We start from the raw sequence: 26,541 nt of genomic DNA on the forward strand, positions 1-26,541 counted from the left end.
AAATTTAAAAAATTAAATAAAATCGCATCTTCTACAAGTGTATTTGTGTTTCAGTCAGTTTAATTAGTTTGTGTTTGTATAATAATTTTCATGTGAAGTACCAATAACGGGGCGTGGATCAATGATTAAGATATTTTTTTAACGAAAAATTATGGGTTCGATTTTTTTGGGGAGCGGACTTTTGGTGGATAGATTATAAAAAAACTCATGTGAAGAATATCCTTTGTGTCTATGTAATGCCCTTTTTAATTTTTTGTATTAAGGTATTAATTTTATGTAATAATTACTTATTGTTACTTATGTAGTAAATAATATCCTTTGTGTACTATGTAATGCCCTTTTTAATTTTTTGTATTAAGGTATAAATTTTATGTAATAATTTTTATTGTCACTTATGTAGTAAATGGTAATTTAATATCTATATCCTTTACACCGATGAATAATTATGAAGTGCGAGTTCCCCAATCCTCACTTTCTTGATGATAAAACCTTTTTTTAAAAAAATTATATTCTTAATCCGCGAACGCTCTACTCGAACCCTGATCTACTCGAACCCTGATCTTATTTATTGAATAAGACGCTATTACCATAAGGGCATAAAACATTAATGTGTTTTGAAAAAAAAATATATTTTTAAATCAAATTTATGGACAATGCTATTCCCATTAACATAATTGTTAAATATACTTAAAAAATATTTTTGCGACGGGATTTTCCGTCTCTGATAAGATTTAGTGATGAGAAGTCTCGTCGCAAAAAAATATTTTTAGTGTATTTAACAATTATGTTAGTGGGAATAGCAATTTCCCAAATCTATACGTGACAGTTATGTCGAGGAGCTTTCATAATATTTAACATCTCATTATTTTATTTTTTTGAAAGTTAGCATCCCATTATTCCATTAACGTGTTTTCATTGATCAAATTTTAGTAGATTCATATGAACCTATAACTTTGAAAAAAGTTATAAATTGCACCTTAAATTTTAAAGCAGCTAAATCTATCTTAAATTTTTTTTGGGAGTCGATAGCCAATTTATTAACCAAGATAAATAACTATAGCTTAAACAATCATATAACTCAAAAGATTATGCAAGGCCTGCATCTTTAAAAAACCTATCATATGATTTCTTTTAATTATTAGTTGATGAAATGAAGAAGAAATTTTATATTTACATTCAGAATAATTTAGCGGTACTTTTTACGAGAGTATCTATTCTATTCTATGGCAGAATCAAAACTCAACTGGTAAATTAATATTTTGAGCTCCTTTGATCATTAATGCAATTTGAAGAAAGAGAAAGTAATTGTTGCATTTTCACCATTTACAGTTTCACCAAAAGTGTAAAACAGATTGAGGATGGCGATTGACGAGCAATAAAACCAGTCTGTATTGGTTTTGATCTGTGGGCCCCGCCCCGATCGCCTCGATCGGATCGAAGCGGTGCTGACTTTCCTTACTTTGACTTGACTTTTGACTTTCAAATTATTCACTTAATTAAAACATTAAGAAAATTTAATAAGCGTAATATTATTTTCACACAAATTAAATATTCAAAAGTAGTCTTGCGGAATTATATACACTAAAATTTAAAACATTTCTTCATACTTGGAAAATTTGCGGAAGAGAAATCCTATCGCCGAAGAGCCCGCCCTAGCTGCTACTGCCGCTACCGATCAACCTGAAGAGAAAATAATTTTTTTCGAAAAACGTAAGCTTACGCTTAGTGAGGTTTTATCGAAATACTTCTAAAAATATCATTAGGAAAAATAATATATTCATAAAAACATTCGTAAAAAAAATCTGTCGGAAATATTTGTATATTTTCATTTTTCCTCGAAAACATTTATCGAACCCTTTCAGTGAAAAACATTAGGAATTACAACAAGGGCGACCTGTTACAATATCCTAATAACCTCGACTTCCGTAAACATGGAAGTAATAGTAAATTCCATTAGATAAACTAATGAAACCGTACCCTCTGATCAGACCGTAAACATGGGGTCGCATTAGGACCAAGTACTAATTTGGATTGGTCGCCACAAAGTCGACCAAATCTCCCTCGACCTCGAATAAAAAGTTTTGGGTTCGCATATATACATATATATAAAGCAACAACTTGCTTTCAACCTTGTCGTTATTAAAACGTCTAAGCATTTCTTGGGGTCTTTACAATAATTCTCTTCAGTTTTTAAAATATAACATATAGCTATGAAGTATTCTTTAGTTAAATCGTAAACATCGATACGTTAATAACTTACGGCATAGTAATATATATTTATATATATTCCGTAAAATACGAATATATTTTACATAATTAAAAAGAAAGTATACTCACAGTTTCTTTACGTCTCGTGTTGTCCTTCTCGCGTAACGTGACGTCGCAATTATTCACCTATTGAAATATCGTTATTAGTTTCGCAAATACTACCGCTTAAAAGAAATTACTCGAATTAATCCTACACGTCGTTTCGTCCTAAGTATACTTATCTTTAATTTATTAGGTGTTTTTAAAGTGATTGTTATTTTTTATAACTTAATTGTTCATTAGATTTTACTTATAGTGGAATGAATTTATACAATTTTATAAAAAAAACATACCTACTGATTTAAAATAATGTTCCCATGTTATAAAATAATTTCCTAAGTTAAATAACGGCTCAAAATAATTTTGGCAACACTTAATTATTTGTAAACCATTTTTGACAACTAAATTAACTCAGAATTAACATAAATTCATTCTGTCATCGAAAAATTCTAAATTTTTGATATTTTGTAGAAAATAATATTTTTGGCTTACTGTAAAAATTTGGTTGGTTCGGGACCAGTAAAAATGATTTTATTTGGCTCGGAATATAAAATAGGTTCGGTTTTGTATGAAATGACCAGAATAATCCTTTTTTTAAAACTGACAGATGGTATTTTTGTAAATACCTTAAAAAAAGAAGGTTATAATTGACTTTAAACATAGGTGCGGATGATTTAAAATCAAACCGTTTCAATCATATTGAATCAAACCGAGTTGAAAAGACCAGTTAACCTTTGACTGTTATTTGACTGAAAAAATTCACGTTGGTAATCTTGTATATATTTTAAAAGACTGAGAATAGTATGGTCATTTTAACGATTTAAACGGGTTATATAAAGGATTGGACCGGTTCGGCCCAATCATTTCCTTTCTTTTCTTTTCTCTTCTTCTTCTCCGCGCGAACGCGTCGTCGTCGCTCCTCTCTGCCTCGTCGGCGATTTCGCTGATTCCGGCAACTTCAAGCTACAACTTATATATAAAAACGTTCCTCTCCACACAAGGATCATATATCCATCATCAATTTCATCTATTCTCAACCGGATAAGTTTTAATTTTGATTTTATTAAATTAGGATTCTAAGTCAAATTTGGGGTTTTTGCCCGATTCTCACATATGTTAATCTACGATGGATTCTAAGCTTGTTTATGTAAGTTTTACTTTAATTTGACAAGAAATTGAGCTTTGATTTTTACCTTGTTTCTTTTGATGTTTTTGCGAGGTTGGCTCCGGTTGGATACGGGTTGTTGACGTCGAAAGGAAGCTTTTTCCCTTCTAAAGTCGACCGGAAAATGGGCAGATCGAAAACATAACAGGCCCGTGATTGAATCATAGTTATGGGCTAGTGGGCCGGAATAAATATATGGGCCTGACTTTAAAACTTAGTTACTTTTTAGGTGTACAGTCTTGAGAGACAAGACAAAAAGGAATCGTTTTGTTACAAATATGGTTGGTTGGGTTTTGACAGAAGAGATTCACTTTTTTCCCATAGATTGATTTTCTTTTCTCAATCTTGTCGCGCCGTGTATCTTTCTTTTTTATTTTCCAGTTCTGGATTCGTTTCCATTTCCTTTTCTCTAATAATAAAAGCTATTACTCCACTAGTATTCTATGCTCATAAAACAACTTTTTTTCATATACAAATCAGTGGATTCGTCGTTGGACAAAAAATCCATAAATTTAAAAATTAATAATTTAAATATGTATCATATAAAAAATTATATAATAAATATTTGTATTAAATATTATCAAATTTATATCGAACATTATATAAAAAATAATTATTTTAACTCTATATCAATCATAATTATTGTGATTTTATTTCAAAATTTACAATCCAAAAATTAAAAATTTATTTTGTTTTTAAAAAATAATAAACATAGTAAAAAATAAAAGTTACATATTAAGATTTGATTTTATAATTTTATAATTTCATCTAATCAATTTAGTTGTTCCTAAAAAATAAAATTTATCCATTTTAATTAAGAATTAAGAAAAATATAATTTTTTTTTATTAAGAATAATAGATTAATAAAAATATATATTATACTTTTATTATGAATAATTTTTTTAATAATATGTCCGTTTGAATAGGAAAAAAATATGTCTTTTTTAATTAAGAATAGGAAAAAAATATATAATGAATTTTAATTAGAAAAAATTATTAATTTTTTGAAAAATAAGATATGTCCGTTTTAATTAAGAATAAAAAAAAAATATAGCCAATTTTTATTAGAAATAATAGTTTAATAAAAAATTAGAAAAAAATAATATATATTCTACTTTGAATAGAAATAATTTTTTTAATAATATGTCCGTTTGAATAGGAAAAAAGAAGACGTATTCATTTTAATTAGGAATAGAAAAAGGAAATATAATGAATTTTAATTAAAAAAAATTGTTTAATAAGAAAATTAGAAAAAAATGATAGTGTATTATAATTTTATTAGGAATAATTTTTAAATAATAGATAGGAAATTGATTAGGAATAAAATTATTATATTAGAAAAAAGTAATTGATAGAATTTTATTAGGAATCATTATATTTTTTTATTGTTTTGATTTCCTAATTAAAATAGGAAAAAAAATAATATTATTAACTTAAATTGTAACTTGAAACTTAATTAAACTCAAAAATCTAAAATACATGTGTCAAATTACTATTCGTTAATAAAACGTCATGTGTCGGATGTTGATTTAACAATAAAATTTGCAATTAAAACATATTTAAAATTGGAAAAATAAGAGAGATATATATATATATATATATATTGGATACATTTTTGGACGGTGCTCAACCATTTGGATTCCTACTATATACACTTCGTTTCTCACGGCTAATTATTGATTCCTTCGAAAAAAAATAAATAGTAGGAGACGAGTAGCATAATGTTAAAACTTTCTACAGCAATATTATATTTTTAAATATTTTCAAAAAGATACTACCTTCATAAGTATATAAGAGAAAATGATAATAATAATTATGTGGAAACGCTTGATAAACACATAAGTGGGGAGGGGGAAAGCAAGTCAAAGAATGACTGTGCTGTGTGTCCCCCCAGCTTGGTAGCTTATCCCTTTTAACATTGCGATTTGATGCCCATGATTAAGACTTGCAACTCAAGCCAACCCCCATCTATATAAGTATTACCATACTCCACTATTATTCTATCTTCTCATAATTAAACGTAGGAATCAAATAAACTATTAATCCTAATTAATTTAGTTTATAAAATATTTTTGCTCTTGACATCACACCGTTAACATTAACATTACCATTACCAATTCAAATTCAATTAATTAATTTAGAAATAAACGTTTCAAAGGATGTTTATTTTATTTTATTTTTGATAATTAAACCAAAGGATTTTTTTTTTTAATTGGTCATTCGAATTCAGTATAAAAATTCTGTAATTTTCCTTGAAACTGTATAAATAAAAAAGAAAAGAAATTATGGGTATCAGTGGCGGAGCCAAAACCCGAAAATAGTGGGTTTAATTTCGATGAAAGATCCTAGTATTAAGAGGTTGAAAAAAGTTGCACCGCAAAATTTTTCTACCGAAATCAAACTTAATTCTATAAAAATTCAATTCATTACTAAAAAATAAAAAATGGCCCTTATTATCTAAATAATAATATTTAATGGAGCATGAATCTATGGAAAAAAATTTGACGATAAATTTTACGGAAAACTAATTATTTAAGAGCTTTATATTTTATTTAAGAAACTAAATAACACTAGTTATATATAAACATATAGAATAATTTAAAATTTTAAACATATTTATCTGTTGATCCTTAATTATATTATTTTTAATAATTATTCAATCTAAAATGATATAATATTTTGTAGGGTCAATTTTTAAGAACAAATTTAAATTATTTTAAAATATAAAAATTATTTATTTATTTATTTAAAAGTTGTGGTGTCTGACACCATATTCTATTACGTGGCTTCGCGACCGATGGCTATCTATTCTAGCCTTTTGTTGGCACGTGCGGCTCTAGTAAATGCAACGTATGTGGCCCATAACACTTGAACTTGTTGTAAGGGAGATGTGGCCAAAAATTGCTAACTGTGAAATTTTGTACGCATTATGGTTTATATCTTTGGACTGACTTTACATTAAAATCGACATTGTTCAGATACCTTGACAGATCGTTGCTCGATTTTGTTTTTCTCCGTTTTCAGATAAGAACTAAACATTTCTCGCTTTATATATATGAATGAATGAATTATTAAGAGCCAAGACGTACTACAACAAATATAAAAGTTAGTATACATTATAGAAATTTTCATGATACATTTTTATATTAATTTGGATCATGCATGCGAGGCAAATTGTATTCAAAAGACATTCTTTTTCTATGATCATTTGGGTACGTAGAGTATTACGGTATATCGATATATATGGTTTGACGACTAGAAGTCTAAAACGAGATTAAGGTTGACAGAAATCAAATGGGAAAATTCAAATATTCATTAATTTGTTTCTTACTTTAATCAAAGGATCTATGTAATTTTATTTTTTTTGGATGAAAACTGCTTTTGGTGGTGGTAGTAAACTATTTTTTTCTTTTCTTTTTGGGTCTAGAATATTTACAACAAGAAGACAAAAAAGAGTGTTAGAATACTTGCAAAAATGTGACATACCATGTTGCCTAACATATGTTTCACAAATTAAATAAGCACCTCCCTCTCTTGTCCCTCCAAAATTATTACTTAATTAAAGTCTTGGCAATCCCAAAGTCCTATATATCGACAAAAAAATTCAGATCAACCTCTTGTAACTACCAAATTACTTGTACTAGATAATTAATTTGACTTTAATAATTAATCTCCCGCATTTTCAAATTTACAACCAACTATATAGCTTACCAACCCAATCTTATCGTCTATCATAATCACACAAACTTGTCTCCTTGAAGCAATAAGCTTTTCATTCCTTCATAATACTTGATGGCTTCTTCAAGGTTTCTTTCTCTAATAAGCGTGATCTAGTTAATTAATTTAATTATATATCTTAAATTTGACTATATAATACAAATACTTAGATGAGTTTTACCTATGAATTAGATAGCTATAACCGAATTATGAATTTATGGTTTAAAAAAAAAAAACACTATCCTTTACATTTTAGAAATAGATTTATAAGGTAAAAGGAGAATTGCATGATTAATTTAGATAGATTATTCCTTAGTGTAAATTGAAATTTAACAATTTATTGAAATAATGAAATCCTAAAGGATTATTCCATTCCATTGGTGATTAACTTATACTATTAGTGACGTAACTGAATATATAATGACATGGACGTTAATTTAAAATAAATATTATTAAGAAAATTACGTTTCACCAAATTATTTGAACATAAGTATCCATATAGTTTGAATTTCGACAACATGTATCTAAATAGGAATATATATATATATATATAATTCAAAAATAGGGAAAACTAGTATATGAAATTAATTCATATTGATTGTTCAAGTAATTAAACAGGAAGAAAAATAAATAGATCTTAATTAATCTCTCTACAAATTCCGGAGATCTTGCGTTCTGATCTAAATGCAATTATCATCTTGCGTTCTGATCTAAATGCATTATGTATCGAACTCCACAAAAGAAAAAAAAATTATCGATATACCTGCCGAATTCCGGCACCGATGAAAAAAATGGCGGTGACTGATTAATTACTTATCTTCCTCCCAACCTCCGATCGATCACGTACAATTAGAAATTTTGAATAAATTATACTCCATTGACACGCCTTCTCTTAGAAATCGAATCGAAACCGGATCGAAAGAATTCCTCGACTTCGTCGCGGTTGACGATCTCGAAGAATTCCAGCTTCCTCTTGCATGATGAAAGTACACCCATCCTCCGTTTCCGTGGAGCTGGCGGACATGATTGGATTTCTGGGATTTTGTTTACCCGTGCAGTTGGCGTCCGATAGCTCGGATCATCATCTTCTTCCTTTTCCTCGTTGTCGCGTAATTCGATCTTTTGTTCGTCGGAGCCGGAATTGTCGTCCTGTCTGGAATTGAGATCAATTATACTATTATCAGCTAATTCGCGGCCATTATTATCATCATTATTGTTAGTATTAGAATTCTTCATGGGAACTAGTAATACAGGAGATGATGATAGTATGATGTTTGGCAAATTCTGGTGTAAATAGAATTCAGACGTAGTAGACATGGCGATTTATTTGACTTGACTGACAGATATATATACACACGAGAGAGAGAGAGAGAGAGAGAGAGAGAGAGAGAGAGAGAGAATTTTGTGTGCTCTGTGGAGAGAGTATTTATGGAGAAAGAAAAATATATTTAGGCTAGGCGTGCGATAGAAGGTACGTAGAAGTAATCATAATCCCAAGGGAGAAAGGAAACTGGTTGTTGGCTTGTTGGACTACTCTTTCAACTCAGCATCACGACAGCCTGTTACATTGCGACTTCCCTTGTATTTAGGATTTTTTACCTTAAATCGGACAAAGTAGCTCCTTTTTTTGAACCGAATATAATCAAATCGATTAATTAAAAACTCGATCGAGTTTGATCAAGTCGACCAATCAACTAGGACCAACTCACATTGATCTAGCTATCCTTGGTGAAGATCGACTGATATCGATAAATTCATAAGTTTTCAGAATAAATCGTCGTTTAATTTCGAAAGTAATTAAAATTAAACCCGTTCGATACTTCTCGGCTTTTAATATTTCGAATCGTTTTTTCGAGTCAGTCGCTTGTTCAAATTACCACATGATAATCAAGTCTAGCTAGAAATATTCTGAACCGAAAAAAAAAATGCTTCATAAGTTTTATAACAAAATCCTACCGGTTTAATTTCAAGACTGGTTCGATTTCGATCGAGTTGTTTGAAAATCGACCTTTGTTGTTTGTCTCATGGGCCAAGGCCACTAAAATTTTATTAGCGTCTTTTTTAGGTCTTTCCGACATCCTCACGGCCGACAGTTACTCTCTTGTTTTACTGTCAACGAATGAAATCGACAGTTATTCTCTCGTTCCTACTGTTCCTACCGTCAACGAATGAAACGATAGGGAACTAATATAATTAGCTCAAATCAACACAATTTTTATTTTAATAATTAGAAAATTTTGCAACATATATATTTTTCCTCAGTAATATATTCTCTCTCATTTATATATCTTTTTCCCGTTTTCCCCCGCTCTAGTATATTAGTATCCTTTTAATTATATTTTCCTTGTTATGTTCATGCATGAAGTAAGGAGATTTAATACTTTTACAGTATGTTTTACTTAATTGTTCTTTGTAATCAATCACTCGATACTTTTTACGAACTGTTTACCAGTCATTAATTTCCTCGTATACGCAACGAATATTTCTGTTAAAAACTTTATACTAATATCTGATTTTCACCGCTGTTCTTCCCGGACAAACTAATAATTTATATTATTTATTCTTCTTTTTAACACATGGTGGTCAGTTAGGGTGCCAGGTCAAGCTAGATAAATAATAAAAAGGAAAAAAAAAAAAAAAAAAACAGAAACAGTTTAACGAATCTTATTGATCTTTGTTGTCTTTATTACGTAACAACTATAGCTTTTTACCTCAATAAGTAGTATATTTTCTAGTACTTAATTAGTAGCTATGTTTTTTTTTCCTACATATCACATCCACTGACTTGTTGATTAGAGTATACTCCTATATGTTAATTAAAAAATACAGTAATTGTTTTGTTATCCATCTAGACTTTTTCAAGCATAAATTAAGATATGTTGTTTGACTTTATTAATATCTGTATCATCGAAGATAGATTAATTATTTTGTCATTGTCAATCGAAAGTTTTTTATGTCTTTTATTTATTTATTTCCTTTGAAAGAGTAGGTAATTATATATGTAGACGATCGATAAAATGTTGATTGTTTGTTTGAAATCCTAATCCAGATCGATCAATCAAATATATATACTCTTTATTTCCGTCTCAAAATAAATATAAATTTGATGAATTAAGGGTCTGGTTTTTTAATTTGGATGATGTGCTGTACTGTAGGTAATTAAAATTAAAAAGCTTTATTCATTGATTGAATCTGGGAGAAGAGAAGAAGTACTTTTGCTTTTACACGGAAAATCATGTGGATTGTGGAACGTAAAGCTTACGTTTTTCAGACAAAAAGGTTCCTCCCCTATGCCACCGTCGCACGCGCTATTACAGCGCTTGTACTACACTACTAGTTCCATCCTTTTTATTTTTTTTACACCTACTGTGTAATAAATATTGTTTTTATTTTTCAAGTCAATCGGTTTATCTATCAGGAAGGATTGCCTTCAAATAATTTAATGTTAGGTTGGAGAAGTTACACTTACAGTCTTATTACAGCTTTCATGTAATCATAATAAACCAGATGATAACCTCAAAATAATAATAATAATAAACCAGGTGAGTTTTTCCTTTTTAACCAGAGAAAACTGTCGATTTTAATTCGAGGGGTTTAAGTCATTTTAAATTTCAATCAATTCAAACATCTTTTTCAATTCGCAGAGCTTGAATCTAATCTAATTGTAGTACAATTTTAATGCTTTCATCATTAACAAATCATAATGATATGTCTCTGTCATCTATAGAGTAGTCCAGTGTGGTGATGGACACTGTGAGAGATAAGTGAGGTTTAGTGTCCTATTAAATTTATTATTTTTTGAAAAACTTCTTAATCATTAGCTCATTCTTTTCAAAATTCAAAATAATAAAAAAACCTGTCTATTTATCATGAAGAATACGCCCTTTTTTTTTCTCCAGAAGAATAAAAAAATAAAATATTCAGGGGTAAAAAAAAAAGTTTAAATAAATGAAAAATATAATGTATCTATATAAAAATTATGTCCACATACAATTAATTATCAATGAACATAAATATGATGTTGAACGTCTTAATTCTACACTCGTTTTGTTGTAGGGAAGTGAAAGAAGGGGTTTTTTTTTTTTTTTTGATGATATAAGGGTTTTTTTTTGGGATATTAATCTGTAGTGTGATATATACTACATATATATGTCGAATATCGTACCGGGCACAAGACAACACAAAGAGAAGAGAAAAGGATGGTATATTGCATTGCATTAATATGTCTTTCTTTGTTCAGAGTTGTCTGCATTGGATACCTTTGCAGAGTAGAGATAGCAGTAGACAACGTTCGTTTTGAAAAAGAGACTTGAATAGTACACCTGTCCAATCACGTCTCCCTTTCTATCTCCCTCCTAAAAGAAGAAATTAAGTACATAAAAGTTGTCTGACCCACCCAAATTAGAAATACAATTATACAAAACCTAAATACAATATTATCAACAATTATACATTTATACGAGGCCTGCTCTAGTTATTAAACTTAATAATTCTTGAATTTATTGGACGAAAAATATGGATCCTATGGATAGTATTCATTTAATTTAATGAGTTAATGAATGAAATAATGTCTATTTATTATATATATACTAACTTTTTTTTTAAGAGGATATATATATACTAACTTGAGTGCATGATTATGTAGATTAAGTAATGTATGATTTTTATTATTATAATCAAATTAAATGAATCTTTTCATGTGAAAGTGTCCTCCAAACCAACTCCCATGCATCCGCAAAAACACCTCCGAGCCCGATCTATTCTACTACGTACTATTAATGTAGTTCGTAATCAACGCCGGCCATTTTCTCACTAATTAATCAGTTCTTTTCTTTTGCCATCAATCAATTCTAATATTAATTTGAAAACTGATTATAATCGATTCGATCACCATAATCAAACCGAACTATATTGAATATTATTGTCTGTCAGGGATCAGGTAACTATTATTTGATTAGTTTAATTGCTTAGTTAGGAGTAATTAATAATCATGGTTAATGATTAATGTCTACGCAAGGTATATATATATATATATATATATATCTCAAAGCAGATCTACTACTACTACAATAAGTACAGTACAACTTTCATTTATTCCTCCTGTCAATGGTAAGTTTTTGTTCAAGGAGTTTTGATTTTCTTGATATTTATATTCTCTTTCTTCCTTCATATATTAATTATACTGTGAATTAAGAAGAGTTCATTACAAGCTAGCTAGCCTTGGATTAGTTTTATTAATTATTTCTTTTGTTGTTATAAAGAAGGAACCCTACGTCAAGGACACAATCGATCGCATGCTTTTTGTTAATTCTGACTAATCTGCTTTTTGGTTATATATATATATGGTCTCTTTTCATTTGTTATTATTAATTAAAAGTATAAGTGCATGTAACATTGTTATTTTAAGTGGCATTTATTAAGAAATATACTACTCCCCGTGGATTTTATAGGATTTTTTTTTATTATTATTATAAATAGTTGATATTTTTAAAATTTTATTATATTTATTTTTATTTTTTAATCAACTTCTCTTTCACACCCATTTTTTTATAAACAATTAATAATTTATTAGAAAGAGAGAAGGGATGTGATCGTAAAGTAAGGATATATAGATTATGTGTTGAAATGGATGATTTTACTGCATGTGAAATGCTTCAAGATGATAACTATTCAAATACAGAGATAATAATGGATATATACTTTAATTTCGTCGATTAATCCTATATATATATATACACGAACATATATATTATCTAATTTTGTAATCTTAATTATACTGGTGATCATTCTGAGATTCTTGTACGAATAAACATCAATAGTATGGATCTTGTGGGGCAGCTACATTAACAATGTGTCATATATATAATGTATGTCATATATGCAAACAACATGTATTATTATAAATGTAGCATTTGATCGAGTGTCACTACTTATGCTAGTCCCTGTCCGTCGAAGGAAATGAATAGAAGAAAGATTTGAGGAATCAGGAATGTCTTGGGGCTATTAATTCTTTCTGGTTGAATATATCAGATTTAATTATTTATACGCTTTAAACTTATTTTTTTAAAAAAGGGTTAGGGTCCATTCGTTTTGCGGTTTACGGATTCTCGAGCATGCTTGAGCATGCTGAAGCTTGTTCCAAACTATCTCGAAAAACGTATTTTTTATTAAAAATGGCAAAAAAACACGTTTTTCGAGACAATTTGGAGCAAGCTTAAGCATGCTCGAGCATCCGTAAACCGCAAAACGAACGGACCCTTAGTGTTTATTTAAATTATTAATGGTATAGCACTAAGTATTCAGTCAGACCCAACAAGACCTCGAGAGCCTAATTGTACCCGAAAAGACTTGGAAGCCCATAAAGGCTTGGAGGAACAACGAAGCCCAAAGCTACACAAATAAACATCAAGTCAAAACACACGTGCGCATATGACCGTCTCATTTCAAACCCCTCGGACAACACGTCCTACATTACATACGTTACTTTCCGTCGGGGCATTAATTCCGAAGATCACGCTCTCAATTAACTCTACAACGACTCTCTTATTGCCATATAAATAGATGCGTGCCTGCAAATTAGAATTCAACTCACAATTATCTTACTACACTACACACACTCTAGCTAAATACTCCGTAATTTCTCTATTTCACCATATAATCATCTTTCTATTATCGAATAAAGTCTCTTGATATGTTCTGGATCATCGGTTAACTTTTCAATTCGATGGAATCGTTGACTTATAGTAGTATAACTAAATGAAATGACACCTAATCTATTAATTTGTAAATTTGCCGATCATCATGATCAAAATAATATGGGCAATATGTCCAGCTGTATCAAATACAGTTCTGTTTGGTATCTACTTATAACTATAGATTTTTATTATAACAAAAAATTCAAGAGATCTCTTTTTTCATTTTGGTCAAGCAATAACATGCAAGTAACATGCTTATTCCCCACACTAATTTAGATGATATATATATATATATATAAAACATGCATGAAAGACATTTTCACATGGATGATTTGGTAAGGAAGGACATATAATATAGTATCTAGCTAATTAATTAATATGCAACTACCATATATTACTACGAGTACTATTTAATTTAATTATAGCACAATCATATGTGGGGGTAAGAACAAACACATGGGGCATCCTATGATGCAGCAGTATATATCAGAACCAGTCCGTCTACTTAGATTCAAAATTTGATACTAACATATGCTAGCTTCTTATTAGTGTCATACATAATTGTCACTGTTCATACATCATCACATGTGGATTATTGGTAGATTAATTATTATATGGACCATAACAAATTTAGCGATGTAAGTCGAAAGTCCTAATTACTCGTTTAATCGAATAGCGTCCTTCATCTATTTCAACTGAACTAAGTTCGAATGTTCGATCGAGTTGTTAGAATGAATTCCAAATTTAGTTCACAATGCCAATTGTACCGATATATATCAGGTCAATTCAGGTTTGTATAATTTTTTCTGATTATACGTTAGCTTTGGATGCCTCATAATCACCGGCCGGGTAGCTTGGATATAAAATACCTTGCTTCCAAGTTGAAATAACACAATATCTTCTCCAAATCACCTTGTTTTAAATCAGCAACATAGAAGTTTTAAGTCAAAATTTAATAGTTACTGCATAACAAAAAGTATAATTTCCAGCAAAGCGAAGGTAATGTAGTAACTGAAGGCAGTCGCAAAATTTCCCGCCATTTCCAATAAGTAGTATATACAAAAGATTAAAAGAATATGTGATCAATCTACACTAAAAGAACTATATGTAAAAATCTATGATGAACGCTCTCTGAAGTGTGCAAAAATGAAAACTTTAATCGCTGGAAAAATTTAATACTCCACCTTTACTTTGCCAGGATGCTACGTATCCGACTATCCGTCTCCCGGCCACTTACCCCTGCATGAGAGTAATCCCAATCCGTCTTAAACTACGCCATTAAGCCTCCTCCTATGTGCAAGTCTATTCTCAATGTTGCCAAAGATAGCCAAATACCATATATTATCGTTAAAATAAAAGGTACTCGCAGCCGTGTTAGAGTCAAAGTAGTACCAAGTTAGAATTTTGGCAAAAATTGTCTTCTATGAGCTTCTACGTCCGAGTGACTTCTGCTTGTATCCATTCCTTAACCTTTCCAGTAATTTTTCTTTGGTTTTCCTCTTCTTGTCCATTTTTAGTCTATATCTTTCTTCTCTCTCCCTTTCGTAAATCCCTTGCCAATGCACTTCTCCGGTTAACGGCCACAACCACTTCTCGGTGGGATGGTCGCCGTCATCGGCCGCCTCAGCTAGATCTTCATCCATCGTTTTTAACAATGTGAAATTGAAGTATTTTGCCCAGATAAATCCTTTTCGGTTCTCAATTGGGTGCTGCTCTTCTAGTATGCCGGACTGGGGATTAATGTAAACCATCTTTCTTGCACTATGGTAAGCCCATACATTGACCAAAAGTTCCATCATCCGACAATAACAATGCTTGCTCTGATCATCGTAAATAAAAAAATAAAAAAATTGATGGATAGGGTAAATTTAACTAGAAATCTGAATCACACAAGGTTTTTTACCTCAAGCTTTGACGAACTCAACAAACACCTATCAACTTCTCCAGTTTTGGCATGCAATATATGCAGAGAATCAACAAACATCCTGCAGTTCATTGAAATATTTCCCACTCATGATTTCTCATCCAATAAAAATTTCATTCAGACTAACTATTCAATTTCAAGTGACGTCTAAGGTTTTTCCACACCCTTTCATGTAGTAGACATTCAACAAATCATTTTGACTAATTTACCCTTCTAATGAATCAGTAGAGGGATATCTTAGAAAATTATAGAGGCATTAAATATTCTTAAAGGGTATAGCAGGAAAAAAAAGAATAAGTATCCTTAGATTTCTAATGACAGTTAAATGTAAACGTGTACAAAACTACAAAATACAAACACCTTACCTTGAAAACATTATGAACTCCAGAAAGGAAGGAGTTGGCATAACCCAGCTATGCAGGGAAGACCAGCGACCCCCATCCTCTGGCATGGGAGGAAGTGCTTCTACAGAAGCTGGCAAGTCATACATACGGCGGAAGGCATCTTGAAATGCAGTCCTACATGTATTTTTGAACCAAAGCCACATTTATTTAAAAATTAAGGTATACAAGCAGAATCTTAAATGTAGCAATATCTGTGATTGACTCCATACCTACAATGCCCTCCATTTAAGATGTCACACATGGACCAAAATGTAAGCCGATCATTATTGCTCCCACCATCCAAGTCTAGTTGTGTCCAAAAGTAAATTACATCTTTACTATTTTGTATCCCGTCTTCGAGAAATTTTTCTGCATTTTTGGATAATGAAGCCTGCTCAAGGAAGGACCAAGAAACTAAGCACAAACTCTGAATATGGAAGATACTAAGATAAAATGGTAAGATTACTATTTCAGTAGCTCACTATTATTGAAATACCTTTTTACCAGTAGCTCGCCATGATTGAAACCCAATCCAAGGTCTCCTGTGAATTTTATCCACCTTATTTGCCACAGCAAACATTCCTCCAATCTCACAGAGGATATCCCGGTAGTAAGAGTCGTTCAAAAGAGGAAGCCTGCCGACTGCATCCACATCGTCCGATCTCAACCTCCTTGCATTTGTTGACTGACATACAGGAAGGAGATAAAAATATCACCATCAAGCATCAAGAACTAGTCACCCATAACCAGTTTTGCATACATAGGCAACGCAGGATCATAAAATCTCCAAAAACTGAAGTCTCGTATATTAGTTGAAAGTTGAAACGAACTAAGAAATGTAACAGTGATTTGAAAAGGAAAACGCAAAGACAAATTGTTATGACAATATAAAATGGTGCTCTGAAAAATGAATTGTTAATCAATTCAATTTTCAACCATTGGAAATGTAAATAAGTAAACAAAATGAAACTGAAGAACGAATGACAAATAGCATGAAGAATATTAAAGAGAGAAGGAAAATAACTTACAAGACTTAACCCACGGTATAAAGAACCGTGGTGCAAAAATTGCCATGTCCCTCTTCCTACATATATCTCATAAATGCAAACTGGCTGGCCAGTCCTTTCTAGTTCTCCCTCATCTCTTTCATTCAGTTCAAAGTTTAGCTTCTCAGCTTTTTTTGCATTTTTATATATCTCATCCCATGCGCCAGTATTTCTCTCATTTCGGTCCTCAAGCTAAACATCAGGAAATAATTTTACATGTCAGATGGTTTTCCACAAATATAATGAAAATAACAAAAAGAACGCAACAATGAGGAAGGACACTTGCATACACCAAGATAGAGAGTACTATAAAGGTGAAAGCTGAAATACCTCTTCCATCTCCAATCTCTCGTATTCTTCCAAGCTCTCCATTTCGCCCAAAACAGCCCAATCTTGATCAGTAGGCAAGTCTTCCCCTACAACCTCAGTTGCATTTTCCGTGACATTAGTCAATCCAAGAAGCTTGGTAACATTTTTCTCAAGGGCATAAACAATACTAGATTCTATCTCAGTGTTATCGGCATCAAGCATTTCACCAGCTTTCTGATCTATTTCATTCCCGAAATAATTCCAATTCCATGCCATCTGTTGAATCTCAGAAAAAGTACTGGGCAGCAAGACAGTAGATGGAAAGTCGAGGACATTCTCAAGGAGCCTTGCATAACCAGTTATGCACTCTGATGCCAGCAAATCCTTGGCAAGCAGTTTTCCATGGGACGCAACTACTTGGCCGATTTCAGAGAGTTTTCCATCTGATATTATGAGGGAGAAAGAATTCATCAAAGCATCAGGATCATGCTCTCGAAACAATATGGCATGGACTCCATCACCGACCTGCAATGTAGGTGATCTCAGAAAATTATGTGGGAAGCAGAAAGCAAACATATCATCCTATTTGGGAGCTGAGGCAGAAATACAGGACATAGCCGGACTCACATATTTCTTTATAATAGGAAATTCGGGGGCAACTACAGGAACACCCATCGCCATGGCTCGAATAATTAATGAGGGAAAACCCTGTTCGTCTTGGGAAGAACCGTAAAGAACAATGTCAGCCATCAGCAAAGCATGGTTCGCGTCACTATTCACACCATAATGCCGTAGAGATCCCTCCAAAAGTCCTAGGCGTGAAGCAAGGTCCTGCATAAAGTAAAGTACGGATTCACTCGTTAAAGGTAAAAACTAAAAGTGGATGGACGAAACAGGACTTTGTCATCTGACAGGGGAAGCTTACTGAAAAGCATTACATCAGTGTTAAGTGTCAACTAGGTGATGAAAAAAAATGTTGATTTCCACAATGACGCTAATGACAGTACTTCGTTCTATGAACATTTCTAAAAGACAATTGTTCTTAGTAAGAAAGGAATAGGGATATGTCCAATTGCTTCGCATGGGAATAGGGCTGTGACCATGATAAAATGTGAATGGTCATAGTCTAAGACAAATACATAAATCTCGAAGAAGCAATTGACAACGAATTACCTGTAGAGCATCATCATATCCATCACTGGAATTACCAGAGAGAAATATGAACTTAAATGATCCTCCTGCATCTTTTCTCCTTGCATGTTTGATGAGCAAAGGTGCTATGGTATGCATTGCTACGGCATAGTCCCATGACAACTCATCATAGAAGAAAGAGCTTCCAACAACCAAAACCACTAGGTCATCTTCATTGAATCCATTATTCTTCCTTAGTTGGTCCTTGGAATGGGTCTCACTGACGGCTTCTGCAGCCCACACATCTACAGGTGATCCAGGAATCACAAAGAAGTTTCCAGTATCAAGCAAGCTATATAACATCTGATACAAGAAGCAACAAAGTTTAGAAGTAGCATAGGAATGTCTTTTAAAATGACAGCTCAACTAAAAATGATGCGTATAAAAAAATGTGGTCGCAGATTACCGGCAGAGTATAATCTGGAAATGCAACAACTGTAGCCCGACTAAAAGCCTTCTCCCAATCAAATATAAGATGCTTCCAACCCATCTCTTCATATATCTGAAGACGGTTTGCAAGTGTATCTTCTTGGATTATCCATACAAGAGGTACTGTATGAAAAGGATCCTGCATAAGGCTGCATAAATATAAACTCACTAACCATAAACATTGTAACCCACTCAAAGGAGAATAAAAATTGCAAGAAAACTTTCAACGTGTCCCAACCCAAGTGCATTCATGAAAATTCAAGTAGTAAAGAACACTTGCAATATAAAATCTCTCAAACAAAAATCAAGTTTCAGCTGCATAGTTTATGTCAGACCTGCCTACCTTGAAATGGCATCCTTTGCTTCAAGAGAATTAACAATAACACCCTCGTACCTGCAAACCAGAATGAACAATGTGATTCCTGCACGCATATAGAAATCAACAAACAAATGGCCAACAAAACTTTGAAAAATGCAACTTCTTTTTCAAATGGAGAAACCAGAACATGAAGCAACAATAGAAATAGAAGACTGGATACAATAGGGCATACCTCGACCAATCAATATGGCCATGTAGCTCTGGACCCAAAAGTGAGACCCCACTTATTTGTTCCCACATTGAACGTGCCGGACCATCCTTTACAACATAAATCTGGCAATGGACATTACGAGCGTATATCAAGATAATCAGAATCTACAGTAGAAAACAATGCTCACAATACAAAATGTTATTAGTTTATCAATCCACAACTAAGCATGGTTTCTTCAGACGAGACACCTACATATGTTCTACACTTATAGCCACTAGAATAAGTCATTCAAAACTAATGAAGCTTTCAAATTACAATACGTGCAGAGGATAAAAGGGCAAACCCCGGTGCGCTAAGGCTCCCCGCTTTGGGGGGTATGGGGGAGGATGTCATAGTACGCAGCCTTCCCCTTGCAATTGCAAAGAGGCTGTTTCCGTGACTCGAACCCGTGACCTCCAGACCACAAAGGAGCAACCTTAATTACAATACGTGCAGAGGATAAAAGGGCAAAATTACAATACGTGCAGAGGATATTGAAGAGAAATTAACCTTAAGAAAATAACCAATTTTCTGCAGATTATTCATCACGGTAATCAACATCAACGAATTTGCGTCCTTCTTCATGCTCCCCAAGACCTGAAGAAAGAATAGTAATTATAAGGACAATAAACAATTGAACAAGGTTAAAGTAACAGGTTTGTTCTTTTAAAAAAAAAAGGTTAAAGTAAGAGGAAAATGATGTTCTCGATTCGTCGTTACAAGACACTAATGCATTACACTGACAATATGCAGACTGTTTTTGATTCGCGCCATAAAGAGCCACAAAAGGAAACAAACTTAAATCCATCAACAAGATATCATTAAATGATCATACCAAGCACAGTTAAGTTCAATTTCCATAACTATATCATTGAAATCTACAATATATATAATGTCGATGGATACTGCTATAGCAACCAACTAAAAATTTCTAATTATAACTGCCCGGTTGGTAGTTTGTGGATGCAAGCAACATATACCAATCTACAACTCGTGGAGCCCACAAATTCTTATAACATCCATTAGTGCCAAGCATAAATACTTGGAATGTAGCTGTATGCGTTCATCCGATTGGAACTTGCTTGCGTAACTTGATCAAATTCAAAACTCAGAGTTGGCAACTCAATTTAGTAGGCCTACTCACAATACACTAGCATTGTGATTTGACGATCAGTTAGCAGCTTAGTGGAATATCAGTAAAATAAAAAGCTTACAATAGCTAGTCTGGGCTTGCGAATTCCGATCCTAGGCTGCGATCTAAGCTGATCAAGGCCATGACCAGCAGTGATACTCTTCAATCTTTGTCCCGGCACGAATCTTAACGTACTTCCGATCCTCAAACCATCCATCACCGATCTCCCTCTCTTCTCAGGACCTTGTCTAAACACAACTGACGAAATCATGGAGCTCTGCAACACCATTGATGCGAATGCAAAGACCCCTAATATAACCATTATATAGAAAAAGTAGACGCCACGGAAGGAGAACAACAAATTGAGCCCCTTGCGGTGGCTGGTGAGTCGATTAGTGTGGTAAGATCTGCCGCCGCCGCCACCACCACCTCCACTACTGCTACGCGGAAGTGTGCGATCCGAATAAGGAGGAGATGTTTTGGTTCTACTATTGGGATTTCGTTTGAATGGGAACCTGTCCCGGATCGGCCGGAATCCACCGGCAGCAGCGCCGTCGCCTCCATTGTCGTCGATGTGGCGTGGAGGCGAGTTGCGGCCCATAAGGATCAGAAGATAAAGAGAATGATGAAGATTCCTTTGTTTGATCTATAATTTTATTTTCCTCAGGAAAACGAATTGATTTTGTTTGTGATTAGTGTTCGTCTGGGCGACTCTGTCTCTGTGTGTGTTTAAGCAGAGAGAGTGTTTATGTAAATGGTGCATTTACGAATACGTATTAGTCTAAAACCAAAGCAAAGAGTCCTTTTGTTTGTCTGTGTGTTGTTTGCATTACAATATGACTCCAAACAAAGTTTTTTTTTTTTTTTTTTTTTTTTTTTGAGGATCTCCAAACAAAGTTTAAGTGTCACATTTAACGCTTAAAGAAGGTAATTGTTATTAGTAGTGTAGTATTTAATACCGTGTCACTTAGCTTACCAGATCTATTTTTCTATGGGTACAATTTAGTAAAGGATTTATAGCTTTGGACGAAAATATGATAATATAATATTCCATAAATTAATAATTTTAATAAATTAATATAATTTTATAAATAATTAATAATTTAAATAATTAATAAATGTTAACAGTTTGATGATATGAATTTAGCGAGGTTTGATTGTATACTCGATGGCTGAAAATTAAGAAGAAAGTGTCGAGAAAGATCGAAAAATTGTTACATATATTCTTCACCTTAGAAGAGATATTGCACATACTTATTATTTGTCGGTCTATCTATATGCTGAAAATGTATTTTTCATATAAAATTATGAAGACCGACATTTTTCATATAACTCAACCGAATACATGGAATTAATGTATATAAATACAATTACTATTAATTAAAATAACAGAAATAATATTAAGAATACAGTTTATGAAAAAAGTTTTGCGGTCCAAAAAAAAGGATTTGTCGAAGCGGACACCTCTTAATCTTAATATAAAAAAAGAGCGGAAACGAGTAACGCGTTAATGAATTATAATTAATAATAAAATTGTTTGACTAAATGAGCGTGAAGATGTTACTTTGAAAACGACGTGCATGCAGAAGGACTAGAATCGTCAGGACAAAGAAGTAGTAGGACACATGACCTTATGTTTAAATAATACAGATATATAAGATAATGTGTCTGGCAGGCAGGCCAAAACACGTGTTGCATTTAAAAGGGAAAACCATGCGTTTGGTCCTTATATTTAATTTGAAAATCTATATCGTCTTTAATGTTCTAATTCGATACAAGGGTTTTACGTTTGACGAACGTTAGGATATTTGGTCCCTCTCACTTAACGTCTGTTAAAAATGATGACATGACATTTTTTGTTGAAATTTGAATAGTGAAGAACATTTTGAGAAAAACTATTTTCTTGTTATTGATTTCAACTCAATTGATTTTTATATTGTCTTGTATTTCCTATTTATATTACAAGTTGTAATGTGATGAAAGACTATTACACAAAAAAATTAAGTACTAAAGTTTAATCTATGCCACATACTTATTGATTACAATCAAAGACATACTTAGCATGATCTCACCATGCTTTAGAATGACAAGGAGTTGTTGTAGGATTGTGATGGAAGATGTTGCTTGCAGCACAAACAACAGCTGAAACATAAGCAATATCTGCTGTGTAAACTTGATTGTTGTGGCAGATTAGGCCGAATGGACGGAGGAGGCCCAATTGGTATGAGCAGAAGCAGTTGGGGTTGGGCTGAGTAGCAGACGAAGCCCAGCAAGCAGCAGAGAAAGCTGCTTTGCACAGTCACCGTCGCTGATTCGATTCCAGCCAACTTCAATACTCTCCTCTATGCTTCCATCGATCAAACCCAGAATTTCAACATTTTTAACCAATTATATAACAATACGTGTGAATAACGTGTAAAAAATTTGACATGTAGCTTAAATCGGTTAAAGTGGCGTTCTTCGGTTCGATTCAGTTCGGTCTTGACAAAATTGTAATCGTACCGAAATAAATTCAGGATCGGTATTAACCGATTTTTGTTCGGTTCGGATATTTTACCGAATTAATATTAAAAGTTTTGAATTGACAATTTGACGACTGAAACATTCATTGAACCGATTTAAAATTTAAAACAACTATAATCAGATGAAAAGCAAATGCGATAATACATTTACAAGTCCCTATGTTCAACAAAAAGAACTCTGAAGGTCTCAGTGTCAAAAAAAGAGCCCTGGAGCTCCTTGTGTCGAAATAAATATGGTTTGAAAGGGCCTGTGCCCATATTACTCGATTTCTTGATGACGTGTCGCTTACATGTAGTATAAAAAACAAACATGTGTTGGATTTATCTCCAGGTTAGATAAATTTTACCACATAATAGTCCATGTCATTTATTTGAACCAAAACCAAGATTAAAATGAACCCAAAACTACTTATTGAATCAGTTCAGACGAATGATTTTGCAAGCAGCTCATTTTTATTTCTGTTGTAATTAATTGATGGAAAAAAATTAGCAAGATAAATTGAACTATTATATATGCGTCCCAACAATTCCAGTAATTGAGTTTTGTTTGTCCTCCTCCTTAAAGCGGGGAAAGTTTTAGAACAGAGTTGTTTAAGGAAGTGTCGTAACAAAGAACAAAAGGAACGACCGGAATTGCAGGTCGCTGTAAAGCCCCAACGTTTGATCAGATCTGAAGGAAGAGACTACTCCACCTGCTCGAGTTTTTTGCGTCTCACTTGCGAATTGAAAAATAGCAAAACACAAAAAAAATCGAGACTAACCCTAATTTGCAAACTATTATCAAACTTTTATACTTGACGGAAGAGTTAGAGATTAGATCCATGAGATATCAAACTGTTATTAGCTCAACTTCAAAAAAAAACTGTTATTAGCTAAAGACAGAGAGAAATTCCGAATCGAAAATGAGCAAAACACAGAGAAATCGAGACTAGCTTTAAGGCTGGATTTTGAAATCAGAAGCCATGATTACAAAATGAAATTCGAATTAGATCGACGAAGAAGAAGTCTTGTTTGGTTGACAGTTGTATACAGTATACAGAGATTTAATCAACATTACCTTGTTCAATTTGTTTTAACTTGTTCAATTTGGTGCATAAGGGGGAAGAAGATGTAGGTAGTTTTAGGTTTAATTCGATTTTTAGTTTTGGTTCAAATAAATGGTATGAACAAAATTTACGTCGAGATGAATCCAAAATGTCCTTTTTTTAACTACACATATTCGACACGTCATCAAGAAATCGAGTAAAATTGACACAAGCCCTTTCAAACCATATTTTTTTCGACATAAGGAGCTCCAACACTCTTTTTTCGACACAGGGACCTCCAAAACTCTTTTTATTGGACACAAGGACTTATAAATGTATTATCCCAAAGCAAATAAACCAGATCATCATACTTCTTCTTTTCCATTTGGAATAACATATTAATAAGACCATGTGTCCAACAAAAAGTACTCCGGAGATCTATGTGTCAAAAAAAGAGCGTTGGAGGTCCTCGTGGCAAAAAAAAATTAATTTGGAAGAGATTGTGTCCATTTTACTTGATTTCTTGATGACGTGTCGCTTATGTGTAAATAAAAAAGCGACAAGTGTCAAGACTCGGCTCCACCTCAGACACATTTTATAATAACTGTCAATGTTATTTAATAAAACCAAAATTAATAATCGAATAAAAAACAACATGCTAAACCGAACCGAACTAAATCTCTTTCTTCACCAACTAAATCCCAGCCAAACGACAAACACGTCGTTCATCTTCCCCTCTCAAATCTTTACGCCTCTTTTGAAAAACAAACCACAAAAATCAAATCTCAACCCAACAAGTCTTCTTCTTTATTGATTTGAATCGAATTTCACTTGGTCTTTTGCTATTTTTCGATTCCTATCTCTATTTCTTTTGCTAATTTCAGTTTGATGACTAATGCCTTCTGATTTCAATTCAAATGAGACGCAGAAAACTCAAGCAGCTGGAACTTTCTCTTCCGTCGGATATGTTCAAACGTCCTTGTTGGATGGAAGTCATTTATTGGGATGTGATCATGTGTCAAGACAAGCCACTGATTCTTGTTGTATTTATAAGTATTGTTCTGGAAAATTATCCAATTACGTGCCTGAGAATAATGTTCTCATTGAGTTATGCAGGCTGATAGAAATTATAATAAAAATGTTGAAATTATATTTTGGTATTTTTTTATTTTATTTTTCACTTCAATTCAACTCAAAGTCCAAGCAAATTATAACAGTCAATTTTCTTTTAATTGCATGTGAAGCTGTCACTATAAAAGATGAAGTTGTGTTAACTATTAGCATGGTTCTTCCAAATAAGACGATCAATATTAACATACAAAACGATATCATATTATAACCAATACGATTTGTGCTATTTGTAATATCATTTTTTTTAAAAAAAAAATTAATATTCTCGAATTAAGATAGATTATACAAATTTAAAAAGGAAGATTTCGAATGAATTTAGGATAACCTTTTTTTCCTACAGATTCATGTATATGAGTATCAATTTTGTTGGGATTTTTTATTTGAGATTATATCACATATAGTATCTAGAAGAATTTGAATGTATAAATAAAATAGATTAATAATGTAAGATGTCGGAATCAGTGCTTGACCATATAGGAATTTGGTGAAGAAAAGGAAAAGAAGAATCGTTTTAATTGGTGAAGAAAGAGGTGAGATCCAAATCGATTTAGGTTTTGGATTAGATACGATTATCGGTTCAATTAAATGACATGGACAATTATGATAAAATGTATCTTTGAGTACGGACACTTGTCCCTTTTTTATTATCTCATAAGCAACACGCCGTCAAAAAATCAAACAGAATGGATAAAGCCCTTCCAAACCAATTTTTTTTCGACACAATCTTCGGAGCACTTTTTGTTGGACACAGAGGCTTATTAATATGTTATCCCTTTCGAATTTTCTGTCACATCACACAAGGCAAGGAGTAAACGCAAACAATCAAACTCGGAAAATCTCATCGGTAGGTAGTCGATCGTTGGAGAGAGCGATCATGATTGAAGAGTTTGTTATGGTGGGCATCAATATGTCAGATCTAGAGGTGGACGGCATCACTTGGTTGGTGGTTGAGATTGAGAGATTGTAAAAGTTCAAGAGTGTTGCAGCTAACTGAAG

General features: G+C 32.5%; 1 protein-coding gene across 1 annotated transcript; it reads right to left on the reverse strand.

The window, feature by feature from the left end:
- Positions 1–15,305: 15,305 nt before the first annotated feature.
- On the reverse strand, positions 15,306–21,468 carry LOC139881205 (uncharacterized). Its single transcript, XM_071865722.1, has 14 exons — positions 20,950–21,468; positions 20,246–20,332; positions 19,718–19,818; positions 19,510–19,560; positions 19,144–19,315; positions 18,720–19,040; positions 18,174–18,377; positions 17,568–18,071; positions 17,220–17,429; positions 16,688–16,876; positions 16,422–16,582; positions 16,174–16,326; positions 15,788–15,869; positions 15,306–15,704 (listed from the first exon to the last, which is right to left on the reverse strand). The coding sequence occupies exons 1-14, from the start codon at positions 21,466–21,468 to the stop codon at positions 15,306–15,308; spliced, it is 3,153 nt and encodes a 1,050-aa protein (XP_071721823.1).
- Between the last annotated feature and the right edge of the window lie 5,073 nt (positions 21,469–26,541).

The sequence above is a fragment of the Rutidosis leptorrhynchoides genome, unplaced genomic scaffold (genome assembly GCF_046630445.1).
Source record: "Rutidosis leptorrhynchoides isolate AG116_Rl617_1_P2 unplaced genomic scaffold, CSIRO_AGI_Rlap_v1 contig130, whole genome shotgun sequence".
In the NCBI taxonomy this organism is placed as follows: domain Eukaryota; kingdom Viridiplantae; phylum Streptophyta; class Magnoliopsida; order Asterales; family Asteraceae; genus Rutidosis; species Rutidosis leptorrhynchoides.

Coding starts and splice junctions, on each gene's coding strand:
- LOC139881205 (XM_071865722.1), bottom strand. CDS start 21,468: ATGGGCCGCAACTCGCCTCCACGCCACATCGACGACAATGGAGGCGAC. Junction 17,430..17,567: donor AGAGATTGGAGATGGAAGAG/GTATTTCAGCTT, acceptor CCTGATGTTTAG/CTTGAGGACCGAAATGAGAG. Junction 15,705..15,787: donor TGAGTTCGTCAAAGCTTGAG/GTAAAAAACCTT, acceptor TACGATGATCAG/AGCAAGCATTGTTATTGTCG.